The sequence below is a fragment of the Ranitomeya imitator genome, chromosome 4 (genome assembly GCF_032444005.1).
Source record: "Ranitomeya imitator isolate aRanImi1 chromosome 4, aRanImi1.pri, whole genome shotgun sequence".
In the NCBI taxonomy this organism is placed as follows: domain Eukaryota; kingdom Metazoa; phylum Chordata; class Amphibia; order Anura; family Dendrobatidae; genus Ranitomeya; species Ranitomeya imitator.
In genome coordinates this window covers 672,273,085-672,297,039 of record NC_091285.1, presented here as the reverse complement: position 1 = coordinate 672,297,039, position 23,955 = coordinate 672,273,085, and the positions used below count along the sequence as shown (strand labels likewise).

The window sequence follows — 23,955 nt, the reverse complement described above, 5'->3', positions numbered from 1 at the left end:
ACTCAATCCATTGTCACAACATTGTCAAATGGGAGTGGGTTGAATGGTAAAGAATCGACAATACCCTTTTCCTGAATTATTGACACGACTTACTTGAGTAGATCCATAAACTGCTCCGTAATATCTTTGCTCCGTTATCCAGCGCACAATTCGTCCAGTTAGATCATATTCCTTCAACCGCAAGAGAGCCAGAAGAGCGTAAGATGTGGCCTCGATAGTGATAAAACGGGATCCTGCCTCCCAATGAGTTTTGTCTTGTGAAGACAAAAAAAGTCACATAAAAAAAACTTAAAAATGTAATCATCTTTTTCTGAGTTCCTCTCAACCGATTTATGATGACAATGTTCAGTTCATCTTTAATGTCATCATAAATCAACTAAAAGGCAAAGACAAAATGATCGTTCTTTACCAGATTACTTACTAAAGCTAATAAAGAATGTTCATCGGAAGAACTATTCCCTATTATCAGTCCATCTAAAAAGGGCTGAAATGGGCTGAAAGGACAAAAATAAGATACCCGTTTGCTGGAAGCAATGATTAACACAGCTTAAAAATCATCATCATTGACTGAACGTTGTCTTTTTGTAAATCGGAGACGTGGTGCTGATAACATGATGACCTAAATCCACAGAACGATCATATTAATGATTGTTCTGCTTCGTTAGAATGTTTATTGGAGTGTAAAAACAGGTCAGTAAATGACAACATTTTATCTTGCATGCAGTTCAACATCTGTCAATAAACAGTCCGGTTTGTCCAGCTTAAAAAGACAGTGCAACACAAAGGCAAATGATGTAAAATTTTGAGAGCGTTCATATCTTTTAGGTAAAGGGTCTCAAAGAAGTAGTCCTTGAGAAGCATTCTGCAGCCTTCTGGGACCCCCAAATCCAGGGCTTATTTTCTACTGAATGTGTGTCCTCAGAAGGACATTCAATTAAAATGTATCTCGTCACAGACACCAGCTCTTTGCACCGCAATACCCACATTAGCCACCAGCCAAACAGAGGCCGGCAGCTGACATGGGTGTGCTCATCGTGGAAGACATTATTACAGGATGGGAGCCAGAATGGTGGACATTGCTACAAGATGGATAAAAGCATCTGGGACATTACTACAAGATGGATACCAGCATCTGGGACATTGCTACAAGATGGATACCAGCACCTGGGACATTGCTACAAGATGGATACCAGCATCTGGGACATTGCTACAAGATGGATACCAGCACCTGGGACATTGCTACAAGATGGATACCAGCATCTGGGGCATGGATACAAGATGGGGACAAAATGGGAAGTAGTATGGAGGAATTGGGGGGGGGGGGGGGGAATTACTACATGATGGTAACAAGGGTGAGGGACATGGCTACAAAATGAGGACCAGGATGGCGGACATTACTAGAAGATGGGGACAAGGATGATGCACATTACTACATGGTGACATTATAACAAAATGGGGATCACAAGGAGAGACCTTACTACAAGGTGAAGACAAGGATGAAGGACATTACTACACGATGGTGACATTATAACAAGATAGGGATCACAATGGAAGACATTACTACAAGGTGAGGACCAGTGTGGGAGACATTACTACAAAATGGTCACAAGGATAAGGGACAACACTAAAAGATGAGGACCAGTATGGGGGGCATTACCACATGATGGGGTCAAGATGGAGGACAATAATACAAGATGAGGATCAGGATGGCAAACATTACTACAAGATGAGCACCAGGATGAGGGATATTAGTACACGATGGATACCAAGATGGGGACATCACTAAGTGATGGGGACCAGTATGTGGGACATTACTACATGATTGGGTCAGGATGGAGGACATTACTACAAGATGAAGACCTGAATAAAGGATATTACTACAAGATGGATACCAGGAAGTGGGACATCGCTACAAGATGAGGTCCAGGATCGGCACATTACTAAACGATGGGGACCAGCATAGGGGACATTATTACAAGATGGAGACTAGGATGGGGAACATTGCTACTAAATGTAGACAAGGATGGGGTGAAATTACTACAACATGAGTACCAGGATGGGGACATTACCACAAAATAGGGACAAGGATTCGGGACACTATCACAAGATGAGGCCCATAATGAGGATGATTATTACAAGATGGCAGCCAGAATTACTACATGTGAATAATTTTATGACACTATTACTGTACAAGGTCAATTGAAGGACAAACCAAAGGAAAAAAGTACCATTATAAAATGTACATATAAAAATAAAGTATGAAAAAAAATGGAAAAATATTTTGCCACTAAAAATGCTGTTTTATGTGCAAATTACAGTAAACAAAAAAAAAAGTACCGTATGTTTGTCATTTCCGCATCAATATCGACCCAAGTTATAGAATTGTACCATAACCCATATGATGAATGCCATTAAAAAAAATATTTAAAAAACTTATCAAAAAGTTATATTGAAAAAGATTGGTATAACTGAAAATGTCCTCTTGTCCTGCAAAGAATGCGGCCCATAAAGTTTACATTTTTCTTTGTGCAGCCCATTTATCCTGCTGCGTTTGAGACCCCTGCTTTAGGTTATCCTCACGCACAGGGAGCCTCGTTATTATCCATGATGGCATGTGCTACAAGTTTTAGCCTAAAATGATTTAATCTTAAATCCCTAAAATCACATTTTATACATTGATTTACTGTATTAATAAAGTAAGGTCGTTATATAGTTTTTGGCAAGTTTTGGTACCTGTGGATGCAGAAAGCAGCATCGCTGGTGAGTCTATTGCCTCGGCCATAACAAGAGCATATGAGGTAATGGCGATGGTGTATGGTTTTTTCTGCACTGGTAACTGACCCAGCAGGAAGCTGGTGGCTTTTTCAATACTGACCTTCAGGCTCTATGATAAATTATTGAAGACAAATTTTACGTGAATACGGTCATTTGTGGTTCCATTAAAAGTTGATGGAGATAGGAAACTCACGTCGACATGTGGCGTACAAGTCTTCACACTTTGCAACAAAGCAATAAGGACAAAGGCAGTAAGAGAAACATCTTCTGATGAGCCTTTAATATCTCCCTGGAGGGAAAAAATTGTAAGTATAATGCCACACTTTAAAGAACACTAAAACCAATCAAGTTAATGTGAAGGAAGTCCTCTGCCGATACATACCACCATCTTTTGTTGAATAACTGGGGCATCTTCTTTGAACATTCCATCCGGTTTCTGTTTATGAAGTATCAACCATTTGACTGCTCCACACAAAACATTGCTTTCAATATCCACCAGTGGTTGAGCCATTGCAAAAACTTTGACTACGTAAGCAGTTAGCCTGGTTGTAAAGAAAAGGTATTATCCAAATAGTAAAATGTTTACAGTATAAAATTTATCATCCTAAGCCTTATTGAACAGTGATGTCTTCTCATTATCTAGATTCACCAGAACGTTGCTGCTGCATTTCCTGCTTCTGCTTTTATGCAGGCTTTAATAATATCTCCTGTTTGGCTGTGCTATATGCTAATTGCAAGTCATTATGGGTGAAAACGTGATTCCAGCTCACCTAGTAGCTCTATGCCCATCCACCTGGGCCTCAGACACCGGCCTCACATCAAGAAAAAATATAAAAAATTGGAGTCCAGCTCAACAGGACTAGATTTTCCTTTTCAATTTATTTTTAAAAAGAAAATATAGTGCATATATAAGAAAAATTTACATGGTCGACATGACCCAGTCGATGCGTTTCGACTACACTAAGCAGTCCTGTTGAGCCGGACTCCAATATTTTCTATTTTTCCATTATGGATGAACCTACTTATGGTGATGTGCGTTGTGAATTCTGTTGTCGGGCTCCCTCCTGTGGTCATGAATGGTACTTCGGCTGGTTCTGTCCATGGACTTTCTCTGGTGGCTGTGGGTGTTTCTGAGTTTCCTTCCACAGGTGACGAGGTTAATTCGTTAGCTGGCTCCTCTATTTAACTCCACTAAGATCTTTGCTCCATGCCACCTGTCAATGTTCCAGTATTGGTCTAGTTCACTCCTGGATCGTTCTTGTGACCTGTCTTCCCAGCAGAAGCTAAGTGACTGCTTGTTTTTCTCTGGTTTGCTATTTTTCTGTCCAGCTTGCTATTTGGATTGTTGTCTTGCTTGCTGGAAGCTCTGGGACGCAGAGGGAGGTTTTTGTGCTGACCGCAAAGCTACCTTTCCTATCCTCAGTCTGTTCAGTAAGTCGGGCCTCACTTTGCTTAATCTATTTCATCTCTGTGTTTGTATTTTCATCTTTACTCACAGTCATTATATGTGGGGGGCTGCCTTTTCCTTTGGGGAATTTCTCTGAGGCAAGGTAGGCTTTATTTTTCTATCTTTAGGGCTAGCTAGTTCCTTAGGCTGTGCCGAGTTGCATAGGGAGCGTTAGGAGCAATCCACGGCTATTTCTAGTGTGGTTGATAGGATTAGGGATTGCGGTCAGCAGAGTTCCCACGTCCCAGAGCTCTTCCTATATTATCAGTAACTATCAGGTCATTCCGTGTGCTCTTAACCACCAGGTCCATTATTGTCCTGACCACTAGGTCATAACAGTACAGGTGGCCCAAAGTACTAATGCATCTCAATAGAGGGATAAGACAAGTTCTGAGACCATTTTTTTTTCTTTGCAGTGTGTTTTGTTTCTCTTTTCCCCTTTACATCTGGGTGGTTCAGAACACAGGTGTAGACATGGACATTCAAGGTCTGTCCTCTTGTATGGATAATCTCACTGCAAGGGTACAAAACATTCAAGATTTTGTGGTTCAGAATCCGATGTCAGATCCTAGGATTCCAATTCCTGATTTGTTTTTTGGTGATAGATCTAAGTTCTTGAATTTCAAAAATAATTGTAAATTGTTTCTTGCCTTGAAACCTCGCTCCTCAGGTGACCCTGTTCAACAAGTAAAGATCATTATTTCTTTGTTACGTGGTGACCCTCAAGACTGGGCATTTTCCCTTGCGCCAGGAGATCCGGCATTGCGTGATGTTGATGCGTTTTTCCTGGCGCTTGGATTGCTTTATGACGAACCTAATTCAGTGGATCAGGCAGAGAAAATCTTGCTGGCTCTGTGTCAGGGTCAGGATGAAGCGGAGATATATTGTCAGAAGTTTAGAAAGTGGTCTGTGCTCACTCAGTGGAATGAATGTGCCCTGGCAGCAATCTTCAGAAAGGGTCTCTCTGAAGCCCTTAAGGATGTCATGGTGGGATTTCCCATGCCTGCTGGTCTGAATGAGTCTATGTCTTTGGCCATTCAGATCGATCGACGCTTGCGTGAGCGTAAAGCTGTGCACCATTTGGCGGTACTATCTGAGCATGGGCCTGAGCCTATGCAATGTGATAGGACTTTGACCAGAGCTGAACGGCAAGAACAAAGACGTCGGAATGGGCTATGTTTTTACTGTGGTGATTCCACTCATGCTATCTCCGATTGTCCTAAGCGCACTAAGCGGTTCGCTAGGTCTGACACCATTGGTACGGTACAGTCTAAATTTCTATTGTCCGTTACTCTGATTTGTTCTTTGTCATCCTATTCTGTTATGGCATTTGTGGATTCATGCGCTGCCCTGAATTTGATGGACTTGGAGTATGCTAGGCGCTGTGTTTTTTTCTTGGAGCCCTTGCAGTATCCTATTCCATTGAGAGGATTTGATGCTACGCCTTTGGCCAAGAATAAGCCTCAGTACTGGACCCAATTGACCATGTGCATGGCTCCTGCACATCAGGAGGATATCCGCTTTCTGGTGTTGCATAATCTGCATGATGTGGTCGTTTTGGGGTTGCAATGGCTACAGGTTCATAATCCAGTATTGGACTGGAAATCTATGTCTGTGTCCAGCTGGGGTTGCCAGGGGGTACATGGTGATGTTCCATTTTTGTCTATTTCGTCTTCCACTCCTTCTGAAGTTCCAGAGTTTTTGTCGGATTATCGGGATGTATTTGATGAGCCCAAAGCCAGTGCCCTACCTCCCCATAGGGATTGCGATTGTGCAATTAATTTGATTCCTGGTAGTAAGTTTCCTAAGGGCCGATTGTTCAATTTATCTGTGCCAGAACACGCCGCTATGCGGAGTTATATAAAGGAATCCTTGGAGAAAGGCCATATTCACCCGTCGTCATCACCGTTAGGAGCAGGGTTCTTTTTTGTGGCCAAGAAGGATGGTTCTTTGAGACCTTGTATTGATTACCGCCTTCTCAATGAAATTACAGTCAAATTTCAGTATCCTTTGCCATTGATGTCTGATTTGTTTGCTCGTATTAAAGGGGCTAGTTGGTTCACCAACATAGATCTTCGAGGGGCGGATAATCTTGTGCGTATTAAACAAGGCGATGAATGGCCCGAGGGCCATTTTGAGTACCTGGTTATGCCATTCGGGCTTTCCAATGCTCCATCAGTATTTCAGTCCTTTATGCATGACATCTTCCGAGAGTACCTGGATAAATTCCTGATTGTGTATTTGGATGATATTTTGGTCTTTTCGGATGATTGGGAGTCTCATGTGAAGCAGGTCAGAATGGTGTTCCAGGTCCTTCGTGCGAATTCCTTGTTTGTGAAGGGGTCAAAGTGTCTCTTTGGAGTTCAGAAGGTTTCATTTTTGGGGTTCATTTTTTCCCCTTCTACTATCGAGATGGACCTTGTTAAAGTCCAAGCCATTTACGATTGGACTCAGCCGACATCTGTGAAGAGCCTGCAAAAGTTCCTGGGCTTTGCTAATTTTTATCGGCGCTTCATCGCTAATTTTTCTAGTGTTGCTAAACCGTTGACTGATTTGACCAAGAAAGTGCTGATGTGGTCAATTGGTCTTCTGCAGCTGTAGAGGCTTTTCAGGAGTTGAAGCGTCGTTTTTCTTCTGCCCCTGTGTTGTGCCAGCCAGATATTTCGCTCCCGTTTCAGGTTGAGGTTGATGCTTCTGAGATTGGAGCTGGGGCTGTTTTGTCGCAAAGAAGTTCTGATGGCTCGGTGATGAAGCCATGTGCTTTCTTTTCTAGAAAGTTTTCGCCTGCTGAGCGCAATTATGATGTTGATAATTGAGAGTTGTTGGCCATGAAGTGGGCATTCGAGGAGTGGCGTCATTGGCTTGAAGGAGCCAAGCATCGCGTGGTGGTCTTGACAGATCACAAGAATTTGACTTATCTTGAGTCTGCCAAACGGTTGAATCCGAGACAGGCTCGATGGTCGTTATTTTTCTCCCGTTTTGATTTTGTGGTTTCGTACCTTCCGGGCTCTAAAAATGTGAAGGCTGATGCCCTGTCAAGGAGTTTTGTTCCTGAGCCGGCGGGTATTCTCAAAGAGGGGGTAATTTTGTCTGCCATCTCCCCTGATTTGCGGCGGGTTTCAGGCTGATAGACCTGACCGTTGCCCAGCAGAGAAACTGTTTGTCCCTGATAGATGGACTAGTAGAGTTATCTCTGAGATTCATTGTTCAGTGTTGGCTGGGCATCCTGGAATCTTTGGTACCAGAGATTTGGTGGCTAGATCCTTTTGGTGGCCGTCTTTGTCACGGGATGTGTGTTCTTTTGTGCAGTCCTGTGGGACTTGTGCTCGGGCTAAGCCCTGCTGTTCTCGTGCCAGTGGGTTGCTTTTGCCCTTGCCGGTCCCGAAGAGGCCCTGGACGCATATTTCTATGGATTTTATCTCGGATCTCCCCGTCTCTCAAAAGATGTCGGTCATTTGGGTGGTTTGTGATCGCTTTTCTAAGATGGTCCATTTGGTACCTTTCCATCCTCAGACAAATGGCCAAACCGAACGAACTAATCAGACTTTGGAAACATATCTGAGATGCTTTGTTTCTGCTGATCAGGATGATTGGGTGTCCTTTTTGCCGTTGGCTGAGTTCGCCCTTAATAATCGGGCCAGCTCGGCTACTTTGGTTTTGCCGTTTTTCTGCAATTCTGGTTTCCATCCGCGTTTCTCTTCAGGGCAGGTTGAGTCTTCGGACTGTCCTGGTGTAGATACTGTGGTGGATAGGTTGCAGCAGATTTGGACTCATGTGGTGGACAATTTGACATTGTCCCAGGAGAAGGCTCAAAGTTTCGCTAACCGCCGGCGTTGTGTGGGTCCCCGACTTCGTGTTGGGGATTTGGTTTGGTTGTCGTCTCGTTATGTTCCTATGAAGGTTTCCTCTCCTAAGTTTAAGCCTCGTTTCATTGGTCCGTATAAGATTTCTGAGGTTATCAATCCTGTGTCATTTTGTTTGGCCCTTCCTGCTTCTTTTGCCATCCATAATGTGTTCCATAGGTCGTTATTGCGGAGATACGTGGCGCCTGTGGTTCCATCCGTTGATCCTCCTGCCCCGGTGTTGGTTGAGGGGGAGTTGGAGTATGTGGTGGAGAAGATTTTGGATTCTCGTATTTCGAGACGGAAACTCCAGTACCTGGTCAAGTGGAAGGGTTATGGTCAGGAAGATAATTCCTGGGTTTTTGCCTCTGATGTTCATGCTGCCGATCTGGTTCGTGCCTTTCATTTGGCTCGTCCTGGTCGGCCTGGGGGCTCTGGTGAGGGTTCGGTGACCCCTCCTCAAGGGGGGGGGTACTGTTGTGAATTCTGTTGTCGGGCTCCCTCCTGTGTCAAATTTTTATTAATTGTATACAATTTAAAAAAAATGCCATTGGCTTTGGGTGAATGGCTTACAATGACCACTACCATTTTAAACATTAAGCCACAGTAGGATTACATCTGTTATGACCTGGTGGTCAGGACAATAATGGACCTGGTGGTTAAGAGCACACGGAATGACCTGATAGTTACTGATAATAAGGACGAGCTCTGGGACGTGGGAACTCTGCTGACCGCAATCCCTAAACCTATCAAACACACTAGAAATAGCCGTGGATTGCGCCTAACGCTCCCTATGCAACTCGGCACAGCCTAAGAAACTAGCTAGCCCTGAAGATAGAAAAATAAAGCCTACCTTGCCTCAGAGAAATTCCCCAAAGGAAAAGGCAGCCCCCCACATATAATGACTGTGAGTAAAGATGAAAATACAAACACAGAGATGAAATAGATTTAGCAAAGTGAGGCCCGACTTACTGAACAGACCGAGGATAGGAAAGGTTACTTTGTGGTCAGCACAAAAACCTACAAAAAGACCACGCAGAGGGTGCAAAAAGACCCTCCGCACCGACTCACGGTGCGGAGGCGCTCCCTCTGCATCCCAGAGCTTCCAGCAAGCAAGACAACAAATTAAATAGCAAGCTGGACAGAAAAATAGAAAACCAAAGAAATACAAGCTGGAACTTAGCTTCTGATGGGAAGACAGGTCACAAGAACGATCCAGGAGTGAACTAGACCAATACTGGAACATTGACAGGTGGCATAGAGCAAAGATCTAAGTGGAGTTAAATAGAGCAGCAGCTATCGAATTAACCTAGTCACCTGTGAAATTCAGAAACACCCACCAGAGGAAGTCCATGGACAGAACCAGCCGAAGTACCATTCATGACCACAGGAGGGAGCCCGACAACAGAATTCACAACAGTGGAGGACTAGTGGAAGGACGGACCGCAGACAGGCTTCGAAGGCCTAACATAATAAAAATGGGCTGTAGGCACTTTATAATTGTTTTCAGGGGTACACGGGCAGCAGTAGACAGGTCAGTTTAGGCTTAGTGGAAGGAGGGACCGCAGACAGGCTTCGAAGGCCTAACATAATACAATTGGGCTGTGGGCACTTTAAAATTGTTTCCAGGGGTACACGGGCAGCAGTAGACAGGTCAGTGGAGGCCTAGTGGAAGGAGGGACCGCAGACAGGCTTCGAAGGCCTAACATAATACAATTGGGCTGTGGGCACTTTAAAATTGGTTCCAGGGGTACACGGGCAGCAGTAGACAGGTCAGTGGAGGCCTAGTGGAAGGACGGACCGCAGACAGGCTTCGAAGGCCTAACATAATACAATTGGGCTGTAGGCACTTTAAAATTGGTTCCAGGGGTACACGGGCAGCAGTGGTCTGGTCAGTGGAGGCCTAGTGGAAGGAGGGACCGCAGACAGGCTTCGAAGGCCTAACATAATACAATTGGGCTGTGGGCACTTTAAAATTGGTTCCAGGGGTACACGGGCAGAAGTAGTCAAGTCAGTGGAGGCCTAGTGGAAGGACGGACCGCAGACAGGCTTCGAAGGCCTAACATAATAAAAATGGGCTGTAGGCACTTTATAATTGTTTTCAGGGGTACACGGGCAGCAGTAGACAGGTCAGTTTAGGCCTAGTGGAAGGAGGGACCGCAGACAGGCTTCGAAGGCCTAACATAATACAATTGGGTTGTGGGCACTTTAAAATTGGTTCCAGGGGTACACGGGCAGCAGTAGACAGGTCAGTGGAGGCCTAGTGGAAGGACGGACCGCAGACAGGCTTCGAAGGCCTAACATAATACAATTGGGCTGTAGGCACTTTAAAATTGGTTCCAGGGGTACACGGGCAGCAGTAGACAAGTCAGTGGAGGACTAGTGGAAGGACGGACCGCAGACAGGCTTCGAAGGCCTAACATAATAAAATTGGGCTGTAGGCACTTTATAATTGGTTCCAGGGGTACACGGGCAGCAGTGGTCTGGTCAGTGGAGGCCTAGTGGAAGGAGGGACCGCAGACAGGCTTCGAAGGCCTAACATAATACAATTGGGCTGTGGGCACTTTAAAATTGGTTCCAGGGGTACACGGGCAGAAGTAGTCAAGTCAGTGGAGGCCTAGTGGAAGGAGGGACCGCAGACAGGCTTCGAAGGCCTAACATAATAAAATTGGGCTGTAGGCACTTTATAATTGGTTCCAGGGGTACACGGGCATCAGTAGACAGGTCAGTGGAGGCCTAGTGGAGGGAGGGACCGCAGACAGGCTTCGAAGGCCTAACATAATAAAATTGGTCTGTAGGCACTTTAAAATTGGTTCCAGGGGTACACGGGCAGCAGTAGACAGGTCACTGGAGGCCTAGTGGAAGGAGGGACCGCAGACAGGCTTCGAAGGCCTAACATAATAAAATTGGGCTGTAGGCACTTTATAATTGGTTTCAGGGGTACACGGGCAGCAGTAGACAGGTCAGTGGAGGACTAGTGGAAGGACGGACCGCAGACAGGCTTCGAAGGCCTAACATAATAAAATTGGGCTGTAGGCACTTTAAAATTGGTTCCAGGGGTGCACGGGCAGCAGTGGTCTGGTCAGTGGAGGCCTATTGGAAGGAGGGACCGCAGACAGGCGTAGTAGGCCTAACATAATAAAATTGGGCTGTAGACACTTTGAATTCTCTTGCAGGGGTACACAGGCAGCATTGGTGTTGTCAGCGGAGGCCGATTGTAATGAGTGTCTGCCAGTTAGTAGTCCCAAATAGGGTTGAGCGAAACGGGTCGAACATTTTCAAAAGTCGCCGACTTTTGGCTAAGTCGGGGTTTCATGAAACCCGATCCGACCCCTGTGCGGGGTCGGCCATGCGGTACGCGACTTTCGCGCCAAAGTCGCGTTTCAATGACGCGAAAAGCGCCATTTCTCAGCCAATGAAGGTAAACGCAGAGTGTGGGCAGCGTGATGACATAGGTCCTGGTCCCCACCATCTTAGAGAAGGGCATTGCAGTGATTGGCTTGCTGTCTGCGACGTCACAGGGGCTATAAAGAGGCGTTCCCGCCGACCGCCATCTTACTGCTGCTGATCTGAGCTTAGGGAGAGGTTGCTGCCGCTTTGTCAGAAGCAGGGATAGCGTTAGGCAGGGTCCATTAACCACAAAACCGCTTGTGCTGCAGCGATTTGCACTGTCCAACACCACCCTCGGTGTGCAGGGACAGTGGAAGTTTTTTTTTTTTTTTTTTTCCCCTCAGCGCTGTAGCTCATTGGGCTGCCCTAGAAGGCTCCCTGATAGCTGCATTGCTGTGTGTACGCCGCTGTGCAAACCAACTGCTTTTTTCAAAGCACAAATCCTCTTGTTCCTTCCTTTCTGCACAGCTATCTTTTTTGTTTGTCCACACTTTTTATTTCATTTGTGCATCAGTCCACTCCTTATTGCTGCCTGCCATACCTGGCTGAGATTACTGCAGGCAGGGAGATAGTAGCTGCCTGCCATACCTGGCTGAGATTACTGCAGGCAGGGAGATAGTAGCTGCCTGCCATACCTGGCTGAGATTACTGCAGGCAGGGAGATAGTAATTGTAGGACATTCCCTGTTTTTTTTTTTGTTTTTTTTTTGGTGGGAGATTAAGATTGGCAATTTGGCATTTCTGCTAGAGTGCCATCCCTGTGTGTGCCATCTCTCTCACATAGTGGGCCATAGAAAGCCTTTTCATTTTTCTGTATTTTTTTTTGTGGGGTGTATAAATTCTCCCTGATAAAAATACAGTGGGAGATTAATATTGGCCTTTGGGCTTGTGTGCCAGTCCTGAGTGTGCCATCTCTCTCACAAATAGTGGGCCATAGAAAGCCTATTTTATTTTTTTGGGGGTTTTATAAATTCTCCCTGAAAAAAAGGGAGATTAATATTGGCCTCTGGGCTTGTGTGCCAGTCCTGAGCGTGCCATCTGTGCCAGCCCTGAGCGTGCCATCTCTCTCACAAATAGTGGGCCATAGAAAGCCTATTTATTTATTTTTTTTGTTTTATAAATTTTCCCTGAAAAAAGGGAGATTAATATTGGCCTCTGGGCTTGTGTGCCAGTTGTGAGCGTGCCATCTGTGCCAGTCCTGAGCGTGCCATCTCTCTCACAAATAGTGGGCCATAGAAAGCCTATTTAAATTTTTTTTTTGTTTTATAAATTTTCCCTGAAAAAAGGGAGATTAATATTGGCCTCTGGGCTTGTGTGCCAGTTGTGAGCGTGCCATCTGTGCCAGTCCTGAGCGTGCCATCTCTCTCACAAATAGTGGGCCATAGAAAGCCTATTTAAATTTTTTTTTGGTTTTATAAATTCTCCCAGAAAAAAAGGGAGATTAATATTGGCCTCTGGGCTTCTGTGCCAGTCCTGAGCGTGCCATCTGTGCCAGTCCTGAGCGTCCCATCTCTCTCACAAATAGTGGGCCATAGAAAGCCTATTTTATTTTTTTTGGGGGTTTTATAAATTCTCCCTGAAAAAAAGGGAGATTAATATTGGCCTCTGGGCTTGTGTGCCAGTCCTGAGCGTGCCATCTGTGCCAGCCCTGAGCGTGCCATCTCTCTCACAAATAGTGGGCCATAGAAAGCCTATTTTTTTTTTTTTTTTGTTTTATAAATTTTCCCTGAAAAAAGGGAGATTAATATTGGCCTCTGGGCTTGTGTGCCAGTTGTGAGCGTGCCATCTGTGCCAGTCCTGAGCGTGCCATCTCTCTCACAAATAGTGGGCCATAGAAAGCCTATTTAAATTTTTTTTTGGTTTTATAAATTCTCCCAGAAAAAAAGGGAGATTAATATTGGCCTCTGGGCTTCTGTGCCAGTCCTGAGCGTGCCATCTGTGCCAGTCCTGAGCGTCCCATCTCTCTCACAAATAGTGGGCCATAGAAAGCCTATTTTATTTTTTTTGGGGGTTTTATAAATTCTCCCTGAAAAAAAGGGAGATTAATATTGGCCTCTGGGCTTGTGTGCCAGTCCTGAGCGTGCCATCTGTGCCAGCCCTGAGCGTGCCATCTCTCTCACAAATAGTGGGCCATAGAAAGCCTATTTATTTTTTTTTTTTGTTTTATAAATTTTCCCTGAAAAAAGGGAGATTAATATTGGCCTCTGGGCTTGTGTGCCAGTTGTGAGCGTGCCATCTGTGCCAGTCCTGAGCGTGCCATCTCTCTCACAAATAGTGGGCCATAGAAAGCCTATTTAAATTTTTTTTTGGTTTTATAAATTCTACCAGAAAAAAAGCGAGATTAATATTGGCCTCTGGGCTTCTGTGCCAGTCCTGAGCGTGCCATCTGTGCCAGTCCTGAGCGTCCCATCTCTCTCACAAATAGTGGGCCATAGAAAGCCTATTTTTTTTTTTTTTTGGGTTTTAGAAATTCTCCCTGGAAAAAAAAAGGGAGATTAATATTGCCCTTTGGGCTTGTGTGCCAGTACTAAGCGTTCCATCTCTCTCTCTCTCTCTCTCAGTCAGTGGGCCATAGAACGCCTATTTTTGGTTTTATTTGTTTTCTAAATTCTCCCTGAAAAAATCATTTTATTTTATTTGGTTTCTAAATTCTTCCTGATAAAATCACATTTTTTTTATTATTTTTTTTTCTAAAGTCTCCCTGAAAAAAAAAAAAAAAAACAGTGGGAGATTAATATTGGCCTTTCTGCTTGTGTGCCAGTCTTGACTCCTGGGTGCGTCATCTCTCAGTCAGTGGGCCATAGAACGCCTATTTTTGGTTTTATTTGTTTTATAAATTCTCCCAGAAAAAATCATTTTATTTTATTTGGTTTCTAAATTCTTCCTGATAAAATCACATTTTTTTTATTATTTTTTTTTCTAAAGTCTCCCTGAAAAAAAAAAAAAAAAACAGTGGGAGATTAATATTGGCCTTTCTGCTTGTGTGCCAGTCTTGACTCCTGGGTGCGTCATCTCTCAGTCAGTGGGCCATAGAACGCCTATTTTTGGTTTTATTTGTTTTATAAATTCTCCCAGAAAAAATCATTTTATTTTATTTGGTTTCTAAATTCTTCCTGATAAAATCACATTTTTTTTATTATTTTTTTTTCTAAAGTCTCCCTGAAAAAAAAAAAAAAAAACAGTGGGAGATTAATATTGGCCTTTCTGCTTGTGTGCCAGTCTTGACTCCTGGGTGTGCCATCTCTCTCTCTCTCTCTCTCTCTCTCTCTCTCTCTCTCTCTCTCTCTCCAATTGTGGTCCATAGAAAGCCTACATTTTTTTTCCTTGATTTGGGTTCCAAAATCTACCAGAGAAAATAACTCCATCAATCATTGGTAGAAAAATATTGGCCTCTGGGCTTGTGTGCCACTCCTGATTCCTGTGTGCGTCATCTCTCACTCAGTGGCCCATAGAAAGCATATAGTTTGTTACATTTGTTTTCTAAATTCTCCCTGCAAAAATCTTTTTTTTTTTTTTGGGGGGGGGTTTCTAAAGTGTTCCTGAAAAAAATAAAAATAAAAAAAAAATAATAGTGTGACATTAATATTAACATTTGTGCTTCAGTGACAGTCCTGCGTGTGGGGCATCTCTCTAATTTGCAGCCACCAAAAAAAGAGTGTGTAACATTGGGCCTGATTTTCGCTGTGGTCTCACCAACCTGTAAAGGGGTAGCTAAATCATACTGAAGTTATAGCTCACCGTGTAAGTTGTGTGACTGCAACAAATAACGTTAGTTTGGTTACGTTTTTAAAACAATGAGGAAGTCTAGTGGAAGAGGTCGTGGCCGGGGGCGTTCATTGTCAGCTGGTAATGAGGGTAGTGGTAGTGGTGGAGCATCAGGTGGTCGTGGGGGAAAAAATATTGCACCTAAGTCTGGAGCTGTGGAGCCAGGTTCGTCGTCCGGCTACACAAGGCCTCGAACGCTCCCTTTTCTGGGATTAGGAAAACCGCTTTTAAAGCCGGAGCAGCAAGAGCAAGTTTTGGCTTATCTTGCTGACTCAGCCTCTAGCTCTTTTGCCTCATCTCGTGAAACTGGTAAAAGTAAAAGCAGCGCGTCGTTAGTGGATGTTCACGGTCAGGGACAAGTCACTTCCTTGTCCTCTTCAGCAAAAACAACAACAGAGAAGAATGCAGCAGGCGACACAACGGGTTACTCCATGGAGCTCTTTACACATACCGTCCCTGGCTTAGAAAGTGAAGCAGTTAACAGTCCATGCCCATTACAAATTGAATCTGACATGGAGTGCACTGACGCACAGCCACAGCCAGACTACTATGCTGGTCCTTTGACTCAGACCACAACATTGCCCTCGCAGGGTGCTGATCAAGAATCAGACCCTGATGAGACTATGTTGCCCCATCACGAACGCTATACCACCGAACGACACGGTGACACAGACGAAGTTGCGCAGTAGGTACAAGAAGAGTTATTAGATGACCCAGTTCTTGACCCCGATTGGCAGCCATTGGGGGAACAGGGTGCAGGCGGCAGCAGTTCTGAAGCAGAGGAGGAGGAGGGGCCGCAGCAGGCATCAACATCGCCACAGGTTCCATCTGCCGGGCCCGTATCTTGCCCAAAACGCGTGGCAAAGCCAAAACCTGGTGGAGGACAGCGTGGCCATCCGGTTAAAGCTCAGTCTGCAATGCCTGAAAAGGTATCCGATGCTAGAAAGAGTGCAGTCTGGCATTTTTTTAAACAACATCCAATTGATCAGCGCAAAGTCATCTGTCAAAAATGTTCTACTTCCTTAAGCAGAGGTCAGAATCTGAAAAGTCTCAATACTAGTTGCATGCATAGACATTTAACCACCATGCATTTGAAAGCTTGGACTAACTACCAAACGTCCCTTAAGGTTGTTGCACCCTCGGCCAATGAAGCTAGTCATCAACGCAACATCCCTTCCGGCAGTGTAGGACCACCATTTAGCGCACCACCTGCTGTATCTGTGCAGGTATCTTTGCCAGGCCAAAGCAGTCAGGGTCAGGGAATCACCAGTTTCGTAGTAGGAAACACTGCATCTAGGGCACCGGCGGCAACAATACCATCTCCCACCGTCTCTCAGTCTGCCATGTCCACCGGCACCCCCGCTAGTTCCACGATCTCCAGCTCTCCAGTCCAGCTCACCCTACATGAGACTATGGTTAGAAAAAGGAAATACTTAGCCTCGCATCCGCGTACACAGGGTTTGAACGCCCACATAGCTAGACTAATCTCGTTAGAGATGATGCCCTACCGGTTAGTTGAAAGCGAAGCTTTCAAAGACCTGATGGACTACGCTGTACCACGCTACGAGCTACCCAGTCGACACTTTTTTTCCAGAAAAGCCATCCCAGCCCTCCACCAGCATGTTAAAGAGCGCATCGTCCATGCACTCAGGCAATCTGTGAGCACAAAGGTGCACCTGACAACAGATGCATGGACCAGTAGGCATGGCCAGGGACGTTACGTGTCCATCACGGCACACTGGGTAAATGTGGTGGATTCAGGGTCCACAGGGGACAGCAAGTTTGGGACAGTTCTGCCTAGCCCACGGTCTAGTAAACAGTTGTCTGTAGCCGTTCGCACCCCCTCCTCCTCCTCCTCCTCGTCCTCCTGCAGAAGCAAGAGCTCGTCCACAGACCGCAGTCGCACAAACACTCCATCCGCACCTGCCACTGTTGCACACCAGGTCTCCCATTATGGGGCAGCTACTGGCATACGTCAGCAGGCTGTATTGGCTATGAAGTGTTTGGGCGACAATAGACACACCGCGGAAGTTCTGTCCGAGTTCTTGCAGCAAGAAACGCAGTCGTGGCTGGGCACTGTAGATCTTGAGGCAGGCAAGGTAGTGAGTGATAACGGAAGGAATTTCATGGCTGCCATCTCCCTTTCCCAACTGAAACACATTCCTTGCCTGGCTCACACCTTAAACCTGGTGGTGCAGTGCTTCCTGAAAAGTTATCCGGGGTTATCCGACCTGCTCCTCAAAGTGCGTGGACTTTGCGCACATATCCGCCGTTCGCCTGTACACTCCAGCCGTATGCAGACCTATCAGCGTTCTTTGAACCTTCCCCAGCATCGCCTAATCATAGACGTTGCAACAAGGTGGAACTCAACACTGCACATGCTTCAGAGACTGTGCGAACAGAGGCGGGCTGTTATGTTTTTGTGGGAGGATACACATACACGGGCAGGCAGTAGGATGGCAGACATGGAGTTGTCAGGTGTGCAGTGGTCGAAGATTCAAGACATGTGTCAAGTCCTTCAGTGTTTTGAGGAATGCACACGGCTGGTTAGTGCAGACAACGCCATAATAAGCATGAGCATCCCCCTAATGCGTCTGCTGATGCAAAGTTTGACGCACATAAAGGATCAGGCGTCTGCACCAGAGGAAGAGGAAAGCCTTGATGACAGTCAGCGATTGTCTGGTCAGGGCAGTGTACATGACGAGGTACCGGGCGAAGAGGAGGTGGAGGATGAGGAGGATGATGGGGATGAGTATATTTTTAATGAGGAAGCTTTCCCGGGGGCACGGGAAATTGGTGGCGTGGCAAGGCCGGGTTCTGGTTTTTTGAGGGACACAAGTGACGTAGATTTGCCTGCAACTGCCCCTCAACCAAGCACAACCGCAGATTTGACAACGGGAACTTTGGCCCACATGGCGGATTATGCCTTGCGTATCCTCAAAAGGGACACACGCATTACAAAAATGATGAACGATGACGATTACTGGTTGGCCTGCCTCCTTGATCCTCGCTATAAAGGCAAATTGCAAAATATTATGCCACATGAGAACTTGGAACTAATATTAGCAACAAAACAATCAACTCTTGTTGACCGTTTGCTTCTGGCATTCCCTGCACACAGCGCCCGTGATCGTTCTCACACGAGCTCCAGGGGCCAGCAGACCAGAGGTGTTAGAGGGGCAGAAATCAGAAGTGGCGTTGGCCAGAGGGGTTTTCTGACCAGGTTGTGGAGTGATTTTTCTATGACCGCAGACAGGACAGGTACTGCAGCATCAATTCAAAGTGACAGGAGACAACATTTGTCCAGTATGGTTACAAACTATTTTTCATCCCTTATCGACGTTCTCCCTCAACCGTCATTCCCATTTGATTACTGGGCATCCAAATTAGACACCTGGCCAGAATTGGCAGAATATGCATTGCAGGAGCTTGCTTGCCCGGCAGCTAGTGTCCTATCAGAAAGAGTATTCAGTGCTGCAGGTTCAATACTAACAGAAAAAAGGACTCGTCTGGCTACCCAAAATGTAGATGATCTAACCTTCATTAAAATGAACCACAACTGGATTTCAAAATCTTTTGCCCCACCCTGCCCGGCTGACACCTAGCTTTCCTATGAAAAGGTCTTGCCTGTGGACTATTCTGAATGACTTTTCCAATCTCGTAATTTTCTTCACCTGATTGTCCAGCATACGACATGTTTCCACCTCACGAAATGGCCAAACTCCCCACACGGGGCCGTGCTATCGCCACTTTGCGCTTGGACCCTTGAGAGTGCTGTTTGTCTGAAGAGGTGGGTGTGGCCGCTTTTGGTCGACGGCACTGCCACTGGGTCCCTCATAGTACAATAAAGTGTCTCTGGCGGTGGTGGTGCGCACCCAACGTCAGACACACCGTTGTAATATGAGGGGCCCTGTGCCTGTAACGCCGGCCACAAGACAGTTCCCCCCCCCAGCTCAAACAGTGCTCTACCACTAGCAAAATTATCTCTCACAGCTTCACCAATGTGTAGTCTAGGCGCTGACATCCTTCAATGCCTGGCACTGACAATACCATTGTTTTGACATTTTTGTTATGTTAGGCCTTCGAAGCCTGTCTGCGGTCCCTTCTTTCTACAACTACTACACTGACCAGGCCACTGCTGGCCGTGTTACCCTGGAACCAATTTAAAAGTGCCTACAGTCAGCCCAATTTTGTTATGTTAGGCCTTAGAAGACTGTCTGCCGTCACTCCTTCCACTAGACTTCCACTGACCATACACTGCTGCCCATGTACCCCTGGAACCAATTTAAAGTGCCTACAGCCAGCCCAATTTTGTTATGTTAGGCCTTGGAAGCCTGTCTGCGGTCACTCCTTCCACTAGACTTCCACTGACCAGACCACTGCTGCCCGTGTACCCCTGGAACCAATTTAAAAGTGCCTACAGCCAGCCCAAGTTTGTTATGTTAGGCCTTGGAAGCCTGTCTGCGGTCACTCCTTCCACTAGGCCTCCACTGACCACACCACTGCTGTCCGTGTACCCCTGGAACCAATTTAAAATTGCCTACAGCCATGTGTTATTATTTTAGGCCTTCGATGCCTGTCTGCGGTCACTCCTTCCACTAGGCCTCCACTGACCACACCACTGCTGTCCGTGTACCCCTGGAACCAATTTAAAATTGCCTACAGCCAGCCCAATTTTTTTATTTTAGGCCTTCGATGCCTGTCTGCGGTCCATTCTTTCAACTACTACTACACTGACCAGGTCACTGCTGCCCGTGTACCCCTGGAACCAATTTAAAATTGCCTACAGCCATGTGTTATTATTTTAGGCCTTCGATGCCTGTCTGCGGTCACTCCTTCCACTAGGCCTCCACTGACCACACCACTGCTGTCCGTGTACCCCTGGAACCAATTTAAAATTGCCTACAGCCAGCCCAATTTTTTTATTTTAGGCCTTCGATGCCTGTCTGCGGTCCATTCTTTCAACTACTACTACACTGACCAGGTCACTGCTGCCCGTGTACCCCTGGAACCAATGTAAAATTGCCTACAGCCATGTGTTATTATTTTAGGCCTTCGATGCCTGTCTGCGGTCACTCCTTCCACTAGGCCTCCACTGACCACACCACTGCTGCCCGTGTACCCCTGTAACCAATTTAAAATTGCCTACAGCCAGCCCAATTTTTTTATTTTAGGCCTTCGATGCCTGTCTGCGGTCCATTCTTTCAACTACTACTACACTGACCAGGTCACTGCTGCCCGTGTACCCCTGGAACCAATTTAAAATTGCCTACAGCCAGCCCAATTTTTTTATTTTAGGCCTTCGATGCCTGTCTGCGGTCCATTCTTTCAACTACTACTACACTGACCAGGTCACTGCTGCCCGTGTACCCCTGGAACCAATTTAAAAGTGCCTACAGCCAGCCCAAGTTTGTTATGTTAGGCCTTGGAAGCCTGTCTGCGGTCACTCCTTCCACTAGACTTCCACTGACCAGACCACTGCTGCCCGTGTACCCCTGGAACCAATTTAAAAGTGCCTACAGCCAGCCCAAGTTTGTTATGTTAGGCCTTGGAAGCCTGTCTGCGGTCACTCCTTCCACTAGGCCTCCACTGACCACACCACTGCTGTCCGTGTACCCCTGGAACCAATTTAAAATTGCCTACAGCCATGTGTTATTATTTTAGGCCTTCGATGCCTGTCTGCGGTCACTCCTTCCACTAGGCCTCCACTGACCACACCACTGCTGCCCGTGTACCCCTGGAACCAATTTAAAATTGCCTACAGCCAGCCCAATTTTTTTATTTTAGGCCTTCGATGCCTGTCTGCGGTCCATTCTTTCAACTACTACTACACTGACCAGGTCACTGCTGCCCGTGTACCCCTGGAACCAATTTAAAATTGCCTACAGCCATGTGTTATTATTTTAGGCCTTCGATGCCTGTCTGCGGTCACTCCTTCCACTAGGCCTCCACTGACCACACCACTGCTGTCCGTGTACCCCTGGAACCAATTTAAAATTGCCTACAGCCATGTGTTTTTATTTTAGGCCTTCGATGCCTGTCTGCGGTCCATTCTTTCAACTACTACTACACTGACCAGGGCACTGCTGGCCGTGTTACCCTGGAACCAATTTAAAAGTGCCTACAGTCAGCCCAATTTTGTTATGTTAGGCCTTCGAAGACTGTCTGCCGTCACTCCTTCCACTAGACTTCCACTGACCATACACTGCTGCCCATGTACCCCTGGAACCAATTTAAAGTGCCTACAGCCAGCCCAATTTTGTTATGTTAGGCCTTCGAAGCCTGTCTGCGGTCACTCCTTCCACTAGACTTCCACTGACCAGACCACTGCTGCCCGTGTACCCCTGGAACCAATTTAAAAGTGCCTACAGCCAGCCCAAGTTTGTTATGTTAGGCCTTGGAAGCCTGTCTGCGGTCACTCCTTCCACTAGACTTCCACTGACCAGACCACTGCTGCCCGTGTACCCCTGGAACCAATTTAAAATTGCCTACAGCCAGCCCAATTTTTTCATTTTAGGCCTTCGATGCCTGTCTGCGGTCCATTCTTTCAACTACTACTACACTGACCAGGTCACTGCTGCCCGTGTACCCCTGGAACCAATTTAAAATTGCCTACAGCCATGTGTTATTATTTTAGGCCTTCGATGCCTGTCTGCGGTCACTCCTTCCACTAGGCCTCCACTGACCACACCACTGCTGCCCGTGTACCCCTGGAACCAATTTAAAATTGCCTACAGCCAGCCCAATTTTTTTATTTTAGGCCTTCGATGCCTGTCTGCGGTCCATTCTTTCAACTACTACTACACTGACCAGGTCACTGCTGCCCGTGTACCCCTGGAACCAATTTAAAATTGCCTACAGCCATGTGTTATTATTTTAGGCCTTCGATGCCTGTCTGCGGTCACTCCTTCCACTAGGCCTCCACTGACCACACCACTGCTGTCCGTGTACCCCTGGAACCAATTTAAAATTGCCTACAGCCATGTGTTATTATTTTAGGCCTTCGATGCCTGTCTGCGGTCCATTCTTTCAACTACTACTACACTGACCAGGGCACTGCTGGCCGTGTTACCCTGGAACCAATTTAAAAGTGCCTACAGCCAGCCCAAGTTTGTTATGTTAGGCCTTCGAAGCCTGTCTGCGGTCCATTCTTTCAACTACTACTACACTGACCAGGTCACTGCTGCCCGTGTACCCCTGGAACCAATTTAAAAGTGCCTACAGCCAGCCCAAGTTTGTTATGTTAGGCCTTGGAAGCCTGTCTGCGGTCACTCCTTCCACTAGACTTCCACTGACCAGACCACTGCTGCCCGTGTACCCCTGGAACCAATTTAAAAGTGCCTACAGCCAGCCCAATTTTTTTATTTTAGGCCTTCGATGCCTGTCTGCGGTCCATTCTTTCAACTACTACTACACTGACCAGGTCACTGCTGCCCGTGTACCCCTGGAACCAATTTAAAATTGCCTACAGCCATGTGTTATTATTTTAGGCCTTCGATGCCTGTCTGCGGTCACTCCTTCCACTAGGCCTCCACTGACCACACCACTGCTGTCCGTGTACCCCTGGAACCAATTTAAAATTGCCTACAGCCATGTGTTTTTATTTTAGGCCTTCGATGCCTGTCTGCGGTCCATTCTTTCAACTACTACTACACTGACCAGGGCACTGCTGGCCGTGTACCCCTGGAACCAACATCAGAAAATATAAAAATAAGTATTTTGCTTATAAAAAAGAAAATACTGGTGAGATATCAAATGCAGACATTTTAACATTAAAAACAAACACACAACTAAAATCTGGTACAGTACTAAAAATGGCCACCAGCTACAATTACTTTCTCCTGCAAGTAGTTAACTGAAAGTTTTTTTAAATTGAAAACACACATATGGCATCCACCGAGTGTTGTCCTGTCGCGTCTTCTTTATATTATTGCCGAGAAGATGCAAAATAATGAAAATAATAAAATCATTAATTACCAAAATAATAGAGAAAGTCAACACCACATTGCAAATAAACATTCATTCCAAATAAAGAAGCAGGGCGCGTCCGAGGGTGAGTATATACCTAATAAGAATCTAATCACCCTCGGACGCGCAATGCTTATTTCCAACAGCCTTCCTTCCTAAGAATCATCCCTTCCGTGGTGTAGAGAGACGTTGTGTTACACTCCAAGGTGTTCCCCAGGTTGCCTTTCCTGAGCTTCGATCTACCGGCTCTCGTTTAGTAGTTGTTGGATACTACGCTGCATTAGGCCTTCAAATTGGGTATGGGGTGTAGAGAGATGGTGTGTTCCACTCCAAGGTGTTCCCCAGGTTGCCTTTCCTGAGCTTCGATCTTCCGGCTCTCGTTTAGTAGTTCTTGGAAACTACACTGCATTAGGCCTTCAAATTGGGTATGGGGTGTAGAGAGAGGGTGTGTTACACTCCAAGGTGTTCCCCAGGTTGCCTTTCCTGAGCTTCGATATTCCGGCTCTCGTTTAGTAGTTATCGGAAACTACGCTGCATTAGGCCTACAAATTGGGTATGGGGTGTAGAGAGAGGGTGTGTTACACTCCAAGGTGTTCCCCAGGTTGCCTTTCCTGAGCTTCGATATTCCGGCTCTCGTTTAGTAGTTGTCGGAAACTACGCTGCATTAGGCCTACAAATTGGGTATGGGGTGTAGAGAGAGGGTTTGTTACACTCCAAGGTGTTCCCCAGGTTGCCTTTCCTGAGCTTCGATCTTCCGGCTCTCGTTTAG

The 23,955-nt window shown here is 46.1% G+C and overlaps 1 protein-coding gene across 1 annotated transcript in view; it reads right to left on the bottom strand.

Annotated features, from left to right (window-relative positions):
• LOC138677281 (A.superbus venom factor 1-like) overlaps positions 1–23,955 on the bottom strand; it is a 139,443-nt gene that overhangs the window by 19,931 nt on the left and 95,557 nt on the right. Inside the window, exons 26-29 of the mRNA XM_069767312.1 lie at positions 3,158–3,317; positions 2,969–3,064; positions 2,734–2,884; positions 94–254 (exon numbers count right to left, since the gene is read on the bottom strand). Of these exons, the coding sequence (XP_069623413.1) occupies positions 94–254; positions 2,734–2,884; positions 2,969–3,064; positions 3,158–3,317 (568 nt within the window). The remainder of the gene's footprint in view (positions 1–93; positions 255–2,733; positions 2,885–2,968; positions 3,065–3,157; positions 3,318–23,955) is intronic.